General features: G+C 38.5%; 3 protein-coding genes across 3 annotated transcripts; 1 reads left to right on the top strand and 2 right to left on the bottom strand.

Annotated features, from left to right (window-relative positions):
* Positions 1-336: 336 nt before the first annotated feature.
* Positions 337-1,228, top strand: LOC112729953 (protein MAIN-LIKE 2-like). The gene is made up of 3 exons (XM_025780081.1): positions 337-956; positions 1,041-1,097; positions 1,201-1,228. Exons 1-3 carry the CDS (start codon positions 337-339, stop codon positions 1,226-1,228), a joined length of 705 nt encoding a protein of 234 aa, XP_025635866.1.
* Positions 1,229-2,507: 1,279 nt separating this feature from the next.
* Positions 2,508-3,488, bottom strand: LOC112729952 (uncharacterized). Its single transcript, XM_025780080.1, has one exon. It carries the CDS (start codon positions 3,486-3,488, stop codon positions 2,508-2,510), a length of 981 nt encoding a protein of 326 aa, XP_025635865.1.
* A 54-nt stretch (positions 3,489-3,542) lies between these two features.
* LOC112729951 (uncharacterized) lies at positions 3,543-5,011 on the bottom strand. Its single transcript, XM_025780079.1, has 2 exons — positions 4,399-5,011; positions 3,543-4,318 (listed from the first exon to the last, which is right to left on the bottom strand). Exons 1-2 carry the CDS (start codon positions 5,009-5,011, stop codon positions 3,543-3,545), a joined length of 1,389 nt encoding a protein of 462 aa, XP_025635864.1.
* Between the last annotated feature and the right edge of the window lie 5,207 nt (positions 5,012-10,218).

Genomic DNA, 10,218 nt, shown 5'->3' with positions numbered 1-10,218 from the left:
ATATACTTTGTTATTAATAATATTAAAATATTAGAAAAAATATTTTAACTATGGTAATGCACTGCACGTTAATGATTTTAACAAATAAAATATTAAAATAAATAAATATGTAAATAATATTATTAATTGAAGTGATCACATACATTTTATAAATAGATATGGTAATATTTGCTTATTAATAAATAAATATTTATAACTAATATAACAAATATATTTTTGTTGATGCAGCCTAACAGAAATTTGTTGGTGCGTAAATTGGATCCGCCACAGAGTTAGAATCCGAGGGTCGAAAACTACTTACGCGCCACGGGATTCTACCACGTATCTAGGATTGGGATGATAAGAGGATTTCACCCGTTGTTAGCTGCTCTGGTTGAAAGGTGGAGGCCGGAGACTCACACTTTTGTGTTGCCGGTGGGTGAGGTTACAGTGACATTGGAAGATGTCGCACATATATTTGGCTTACCAATTGATGGAAAGCCTGTGAGTGGATGGACTGATAGTAGTAGTGATTTCGTTCAGAGTCAGAGCATGGCAATAATATTTGGACGTCAACCGGTGCTCAGTCATAATTCGAAATCCTATATAAAGCTTGGTTGGGTTCGAAGAATCAGAGATGAGGAGCCGTTGGATACTGAAGAGTCCATAAGGAGATACGTGAGATGTCAGATTTTCTGTCTGTTAGGGTCGACCCTATTCACAGATAAGTCGACCGCATACCCCCATGCGAAGTATCTATCGTTGCTTCGCGATTTCGAGCGGATCCATACTTATAGTTGGGGTTCAGCATGTCTCGCACATCTTTACAGAGCACTATGCCGTGCATCACGATATGATACGAAGGAGATGGATGGCCCTCTTAATCTGTTGTTTGTTTGGGTATGGGAGCGAATGTCGTGTATTGCGCCTGTACCGAGACATATCCTTCCACCTGTTGAGATACCAGCTGCCATGAGGTAAATATTTATGGTTCTTGTCAGAGATTATATTCATTATGCATGTTTCAATTAGGGGTATTTACGTAAATACACATGTTCTAGGTGGAGTCATTCGGAACGGAGCACAACGTGGTTAAAGAAGACCGTTGTGACATTTAGGTATGATATAGACTACATGTAGGAGGTAAATATTTATGGTTCTAATGAATCCTAGTTCCATATATTAATGTTAGGGTTATGACATTGGAATTATCTGTGGCAGTTTGAGTGGCGGCCGTACGAAGGAATGATCATACCCGGCGAGTTACATGGACATCTTGATGTGTGTGATATCGTTGCTCCGTTGTTGTCATTCGAGTGTATCGAATGGCACCCTGCGGACCGAGTTATGCGTCAGTTTGAGTTCGCACAGCCCCTCCCCCCCCCGCGCGAATACCAAGGGACATTCCACTGGACCAGCATTGCATGGCTCTTCGCGGAGTGCAGCTTTATGAGTGGACAATTTTGCATGGGGAGTGGATAGCGGAGTGGGGCAACAGGCGACACACTCGACTGCGGGATCTGCACCCCCTTCCGACCTGGGACTTCATACCGACCCCGGAGTATCGGGATTGGTACATGCGCTCATACGGACATATGCTGAGATTGTCGGCGTATGTTCCTCAGCCAGCTGCACCCCAGCCACCTGCACCTCAGGTCCCACCTCAGCATGCAGTGTTTGAGTCGGTTCCTTATTATGCACCACAGCCACCACTCGCACAGGACCAGAGTGCGTCCAGCCACCACTCTCATCACTCTCATCACAGCCACCATTCCGAGCATTCTCAGCACAGCCACCATTCACAGCACTCTCAGCCGATGCTGACGATTCCAGTCGGTCATGATTGGTTTGAGTTCTCCATCGGCGGTCACGGAGATCAGCAACTATAGAATTGGGCCAATGCTAGTTTGGGTGGTTGGTCAGATTTTAGTGTTATGAATTCATCGTCAGCCTCAGCTGATCCACGTGGGGCATCAGTAGGTATGAGCCATGGTTTGCAGCGTCCTGCTTCCGACCACACGTCAGAGGGTGCATCGTGTGATAGTGGATTCCTTCGGCGGACATACACATTTGTTGACGAGTTCAACCTCGGTGCATCCGCTCCAGCAGAGGCAGGTGGGTCGGCACTGCCGGCAGAGGCGGGTGGGTCGGCCGCTGCAGGTCACCCATATGACCTACGGACGGAGCGAAATCCACTTGATAGGTATACTCCGTCAAAGCCAGGTCTGGGCATGATGGGTAAGGCACTGAGCTGGATGGGTCGTAAGAAGTGAGCATCGGGTTGGAGTTTTTAGATGTCATACTAGGGTTCAATGTAATACGTATTTAATGTTCTGTATGTTGGCCGATGTTATTCGTAGTTAAAAATTTGTATGTTTGCTTCAGTAAGGCAGTAAATGTTAACATTATCATGGTCTTAAACATCAGTGGATAACCTCAAATTTAAAATTACAAACACGACTAAGACAAAAAAGAAAATCTATTATAAAAATGCAAATTCAAAAATACAAACACAATGAAAATAAAAGTCATTCCCCCCCACCACTCGATCCAACACGCTGAGGACATCGACTCCGACTATGTCCTTGAGCACCACAGAGACGGCATATCCGAGGACCACGCATGTCGCGTGAGTCCATTTTGTTCAAGTATCTGGTCAATTTTGGGCGACCTTTCGACGTTCGCCTCAAGGCGGGATTAGCGACCAAAGTGGGTCCCTCATACGCAGGCCATGTCTCGGCATCACCTAACGGTGAGAACTTGAATCTATATACCTTACGGACCTCTGTCATCTTGTACACGTCATGAACATACATGTGCCAATCGATTCGCTGGTTAGCACGGCAAGCAATAACATGGCGACATGGTATTCGTTCCACCTGAAAGTGCCCACAGTCACACGTACGTCGTGCAAGATCAACGACTAATACCTTTCTGCTAGTCATTTCGCGCACCTCAAATACTTCATTTCGTCTGTCAAAACGGTGCACAACTATATTCCCAGCCTGTTGCATACTTGCCTCTATCCGCTGTTGTGCGAATACGGAATAAGTATATCCAGCACGTTTGCGTTCGTGAGACTCAGCACTCTTCCGCGTAAAAAGTTCATTTAACCGATAATACGTTGCTCGGACTAGCGCTAACACAGGTAGATTACGGGCACCCTTCAACACTGTGTTAATACACTCGACAAGGTTCGTTGTCATATGGCCCCATCGATGTGCCTCATCGAATGCCAATACCCAATGTCTAAGTCCAATGGCATCGCACCACCTGGCATATACCTCGCCTCGCTCTTCCAACCTCTTATAGTTGATGTTATACTCCTCCACCGTTCTTGAATACCCAATATTGACCACAAGCTTTTGCAAGTGAGGGACCTTGAATGCTCGTAGGAAGTTGCTGCCGATGTGCCTTATACAAAACATCCACCATGCTTTTGGAGGTTGCCAGTCACCTCCGGAACGATTTACTGCTGCTCGAATTGACTCATGCCGGTTCGAGATCATACCCACACCATCTTTTCTTACAACATGCGTTCGCAGATTCCTTAGAAAGAAGTGTCACGCATCAGCTGTCTCCCCTTCCACCAAGGCAAAAGCAATAGGCACAATGTTCTGGTTCCCATCCTGTGCAACAGCTACCAGAAGTGTACCTTTGTACTTTCTATATAGGTGTGTTCTGTCAACTTGAACTAGGGGCTTGCAATGCCTGAATGCCCTAACGCATGGATTGAAACTCCAAAATACGCGATGAAGTATATTTACCCCTTGCGCCTCTTCATTCCCATTGTAGAGTGGGCGTGTTTCTATCTGGACAAATGACCCAGGCATCTTCTGAACCATAACCGAGAGCCACCACGGCAAGGCTTGGTAACTCTCCTCCCAATCACCGAAAACTTTCGCTATGGACTTCTGCTTTGCCAACCAAGCCTTTTGGTAACTGATGGTATAGTTGAACCTTGACTGGACTTCGGCTATTATAGTTTTCACCTTTATGGATGGGTCAGTCTCGACCAATGGCCTTATAGCCTCGGCAATTGTGTCCAAGTCCAACTTGGAATGATCATGTGAAATCACTCCCGTTGTGCACGTGTGCCTACCGTTGTATCTGCGTATCTCCCAACAACCTTTTTTCCTTATCAAGCTGGTTCGGATAAGCCAGTCGCACCCGCGCCCATACATCTTGCATTTTGCATAGAACGTCTGTAGCTCAGACTCATACACGTCGTAGTCAACTCCTCTAGCGATAGTGTAACTTCTAATTGATGCCACGACCGACTTTCTAGAACTGTATTCCATTCCAATCCGGAACTCTCCGTCCTCGGAATCAGCAACGCCTACAGAAAGTGCCCATCATCGTTTACTAATCAATCCAAAGTATATATTAAAGAAAACATATTATTCGGTCATCACGTACCTATGTTTGAATATTCCGGAAACTCCGGTGCATGCATGGCGTCGAGATCCAACTCACGCATAAAAGGTGACACGTTCATCGGTTGACTGATCGATGGGTGAACCACTACATTATCAGCTGCTGTCTCAACTCCCGCATCACCATCCTGCTCTTCGTCGCCGGCTTCATAAGTGGCTTCGAAGTCCTCTTCGCTGTCACTACTCATTCCTTCGTACACTGCAGCTCTATCATCCTCCACCTCTAAGTCATTTTGAATCGCTTCCGCCTCTACGGTTTCAAACTCAACATACAGCTCAATCTGTGGCTGTCGCATCTGAGTCTGCCGGTGAATTTGAAACATATTATGCATAGTTACTTCGTCAGTGATTGGCATGGTATCAAACTGTATTGGACCACCAAAAACTATAACCGGATTCCGGTACAAAATTCTGCTCACTCTCATTAATGTACCGTTCTCCATGCTTTGACAGAGACCGTTCTGAAGTTCCATAAATGTCATGGTCCATGGAACCACAAAAAAAAACTGATTCTGACACACAAACCTCACTCCCTCATGAGTATTACGTATTATCTCACCGTCGCGATACACTACTAACTTTGCGGTATCCTCCATTACACCAGAAACACATTCAAAGAACACTCACACACTTCCTCAGCATGAAAATGAACCCAACCACAGCCTTATATATAGAGTAGCATTCACCGCGAACTCCAATCACGTACTACCACATGTCAGGACGCCCTTGCGTGCTGACTCAGCATGCCCCCACTTGATGCCCTCGTGTACCAATCAAGCTTGGCCACGTCCCCATGACGCCCCCACGTGATGCCACATCAGTATCACACCCCCCGTGCTAGGTCAGCACGCCCCCAAGTGTTGCCTGCGTGGTCCATTCAAGCTTCCCCACGTCATCATCACGCCCCCACGTGCTAGGTCAGCATGCCCCCACGTGATGCCACGTGTCCCGCTCAGGCTACGCCACATCATTGCGCCTCCCACTTGTCGCACGCAACACGCCCCTGCGTTTTGAGCTTGCATCCACCATTGGGTGAAACACACCATTGCTCCATTTCTGGCCAAAAAACCCCTTTCCTTCCCATATTGAAATTCTTGAGCCCCAATTTTTTTCTTTTCTAATTAAGATTTTTTTTCAACATTTATTTAATTTAATTTCTTTTTTATTTTTCTCACATAGTTAGGGCTAGAAGTGAGTTGAGTTGAGCCAAGTTAAACCAAGCTCAAGCTCGGCTCACGAAAATTAAGCTTGGCTCATGGCTCAACTCATTAACAATCGAGCCTATTTTCTTAAGTTCAAACTCGACTCGACGAAAACTCACAAGTTGGTTCGAACTCACGAGCTGACTCAAATAATAAGAATATAATCTATAATTCTATATCGATAAATTATAACTTATATATATTAAAAATATTTAAAAAAATAAATTTAACATATTATCTATCTATCAATTGTAAATTTTTTATTTATGTCCTACATCAAAATGATATATAAAAAATGACTATAAAATTTTAAACAATTAAGAACATTAATATATATGTAAAATTATATATTATTATTTTCTATGTATGTGTATATATATTAAATTATTAATACGCATATCTTATATGCATTTAATCTATACTTTTAATATTATATATATAATCGAGTGAGCTCACGAGCTTATCTAAGTTCAAACTCGATTCATTTAATTTATGAGCTCAAATCCAAGCTCAAGCTCAGCTCACCAGCTCACGAGTTCAACTTATCTAGCTATTAGTGAGTCGAGTTCGAGTTGGCTTGACTTACTTCCAATCCTACACATGGTACACATATATTTGAAATGCTAACATAGATAAATTAATCTAAAATAAATATATGCTAAATAATTTAACATACTAATAATATAATAAGAATGTAATTTAATTAGTATTTGTATGTTTTATGTGTTCATTTATTATGGGATAAGTACTGTTCTCAAAATTGTCCCTAACCTTATTTTTGATTTAAAATCGTCTCCAACATTTCACTTGGTATTAAAATTATCCTTTTGGATAAAATATTTTTCTAAATAATGAAAATACCCCTTTATCCCCAACCTTCTTCTAATTACAAGAACCAAAAATTCATAAATCTAATTACCAAAAAAAGTCAAGTACAAGTTAGTAACATACTTCTTTTTCTTCTATTAATAAAACTCAAAACCATTATTAAGAAAACTCAAAACTAAAATTCTCTTCTTCTTCCATTAATAAAACTCATAATTAAAATTCTTCTTCTATTAACAAAACTCAGATCCAATTACAAAAATAAAAAATTTCCAAATTCATCTCTAATTACAAGAACCAAAAATCCATAAATCTAATTACCAAAAAAAGTCAAATACAAGTTAGTAACTCACTACTTCTTTTTCTTCTTCTTCTTCCATTAACAAAATTCAGAAATAAAATTCTTCTTCTATTAACAAAACTCAGATCCAATTACAAGAATAAAAAATTCTCAAATTCATCTCTAATTACAAGAACAAAAAATTCATAAATCTAATTACCAAAAAAAGTCAAATATAAGTTAGTAACTTACTACTTCCTTTTCTTCTTCTTCTACTTATTCTTACATTAACAAAACTAAAAAATAAAAATATTTAATTATATATAATTAACAAAACTCATATCCAAAGATTATGACTCCTTTGATCGAGCTGAAAGTTTTGATCCCTCTAGAAACCCTTATTAAAGATTTCGCACACGAATCTGTTCGTCGCTAATAAGATCTTCGGAGATAGAGCAATCACCTCTGTATCTGGATCTGTAAAGTGAATAGTTATACATATATTTTAAGAAAAAAATTATAATAAAATTAGAAGAAGTAAGAAGATAAATATAATGTTTTTTTTTTCAATTTTTGTTTGTACCTGACATTCTTGGAAGGTTATGCTTTTTTTCTAGTGGCTGATTTTAAAGATACTGTCTGATTGTCAGAGAAAGAGACACTAGCTTTTCCTGAAGCTGTTGAAACATTGTCCAAATCAACTGGCATGAAAATTTTTTCTCTTTACAAGTCTCAGGGCATTTACCACAATAAAAATTTCAAAGATTTGATCCGAACCTTCAGCTCCATCGAAAGCGACAATGACAGGGACGCTGTTAGTAGAGGCAGAGGTACCACTAGACTGCAGGAGGTAGGTGAGCAGATTGTCACTGGTGGAGGCAGAGGCGTGGGTGTGAGAGGAAGAAGGAGGTCAGGCTGTTTGTTGATGGACGAGAGTCCTTGAGTCTTTGAGAGATGAGGTGTTGGAGCTGGGTGAAGGAGAGTGAATGTTATAATGATGGGGTGAGAGAACAGAAGAGGAAGATGAATGGGTAAAAGGAGACAAAAGGGTTAAAGAAGGAAGATATTATTTAATTATTAAATTTTATAAAAGACAAATTTGTCAAAAAGGACAATTTTAATACCAAATGAAACATTGGAGAGGATTTTAAATAAAAAATAAGTTAGGAAAGATTTTGATTTTGACCATAAGCTTTAAGGACCAAAATAGTACTTATCTCATTTATTATTTTATTATAATTAAGTTATTTCATCAGTTCAACTGGTTAATTCACTAATGAGCGCTAAAGATCGGTTTAGAATTTTACAAATTTAAAAGCTCGAACGCATCGTAGATATAGTCTTAAACTGGCAACTAACACTATCAAAATTTAGTGAAAATATTACAAATTCAAAATAAATATGGCGAATTTTAATCTCAGGTCATCCTCTTTTAAACTTGCAATAGGATGTACATCATTGGCTATGGAAATCAAAGTTTAAACGTAGTTACGGAAATGTAAATCGGCTAAAAATTAAAAGAGCAAGTAATAATTAAATTGTAAGAAAATAAAATCAATGAGCATGTAAATAACCAACTAAGCAAGCATTGGAATAAACGAGAAACAATTAAATGACGACTACAAGCAACTAATAAATTAAACTAGAAATGATTAAGAAAATGAACTAATAAAGAGATAAAATTCAAGTGCTTAAAGGATCTTGTCTAGGGTTGAGAGTCAAGGATTTCTATCCTTGTCATTAACCATAAACATGACAATTGTCAAAAGTTAATCTCACTTCATCAACCTCTAAACACACATTGAGAAAATTTAAGTAGGCATAATTGAACTTAATCCACAAATCTTAACCAACTTACTAATTGAATTTAGTATAAAATTAGCGTTAGTGAAAACAAGATCAACTAACAACTCTAAATTACTAATTAATATTGGAGATTAATGACTCAAGGTCACCCAATTCCTCAACCCAAGTTAAGAATGAGAAAATCTACTTCATAATCAATGTAAATATTTCATCAAATACTTGGTATGCATGAAAAGAATGCATCATAAATTTTGAGAAATAACAAAAATTATGACAATGCACTATAAGAATTCAACAATAATAACTCAAATAAGCATGAATAAAACATAAAACATCCATTTTATTAATAGAAATCAATAATTCACAAAATTCATAAAATAGTAAAATAAAACAAAGTGACCCAACAAGAAATTTTAAGCCAACTAGTGTAGAAAAATAAGAAAATAAGATCAAACTTACAACTAAACAAGATCAAAATTCAAAAATAGAAGTAAAAAAGAATAAAAACCTAAAAAACTTGAGAGAAGTTAGAATTTTTCTCATTAAAATTATGAGCAAAACCTAAGAAAAGATGTAAAAAATAGTGAGTGTATGAGAATATGTCCTTCCCCCTCTCATTTTGATTTCATCATACCATTAGAAATAGGGATTTTTTCTATTCTAAAATTAAAAAAATTATTTCTTCAAAAAAGTTAATTAAGACTTTAATTTTCGGAATATGTTTTTTTTTTTTTTTGCATTTAAGTTGAGTTCGTCGCTCCCTTTGCGAGCCTTACTAATTTTGTAAGGTTCGCCGCACCCTTGGCGAACTTCTATATTTTTATAGAATTTGTCGCATCTCCGAGTGAACTTCACTTTGTCTCCCTCCATAAATATCAGACCGGGTCAGAAGAAAAGGTGGAAAGTTGAATATTGGACAATATCATCGACGACAATAGCAACCATTATCATCATCTCCAAGAGTACATACCAGTATACAAGAGTACACAGGAATGGTGTTATAATAATGGTGCTCCTCAACACCTTAATTTTGAAAAAACCTAGTTTTGTTTAACAATGGTTGCCATTGTCGCCGGCGATGTTGAAAAAGTCATACTTGTTGTCTGTTCAGTATTCAACTCCCCAACTTTCATTCTCATTCAAATTAAACCAAACTAGGTTTTTTCAAAATTAAGAGTTTTGATCATGGTATATATATATATATATATATATTTTTTTTTCAAAATTAGAAGCACAAAAGTGATTTAGGAGTATATATATATTTTTTTCAAATTAAAAGCACAGAAGGGATTGAGAAGCATAGAAATCTGAAATTCGTCGGGACACTGCAAACTTGTCCCCACAAAAAAGTTAGATTCAAAAATTAAAGTTTGAATAATATTTTTGAGAAGATAAAGTTTTTTTTTTAGAATAGAAAAAAATCCTTAGAAATAGCTATTTGGGGTCCTTAGAAAATCCAAAAATGAGGATGCATGTGTTTCATTAAACCAGGTACGTGGATTCGTCTCACATACGCAGAAAAAGCTCACGCACATGAGAATCTTGTGTACGTGAGAAAATGTTATTCGCGTGAATATCTCGCTCATATGAGGAAAGCCTACTGATACGCGAGCTTTCAGAAAGCTCCACTCTTGAATTTCTTCCCAAATTCGTTTCTTCGCTCCATTCTTTTCATTTTTTGAGGCTATTG

Source organism: Arachis hypogaea, chromosome 12, assembly GCF_003086295.3.
Source record: "Arachis hypogaea cultivar Tifrunner chromosome 12, arahy.Tifrunner.gnm2.J5K5, whole genome shotgun sequence".
Lineage (NCBI taxonomy): Eukaryota > Viridiplantae > Streptophyta > Magnoliopsida > Fabales > Fabaceae > Arachis > Arachis hypogaea.
This window is presented reverse-complemented; position numbering and strand designations above follow the sequence as displayed.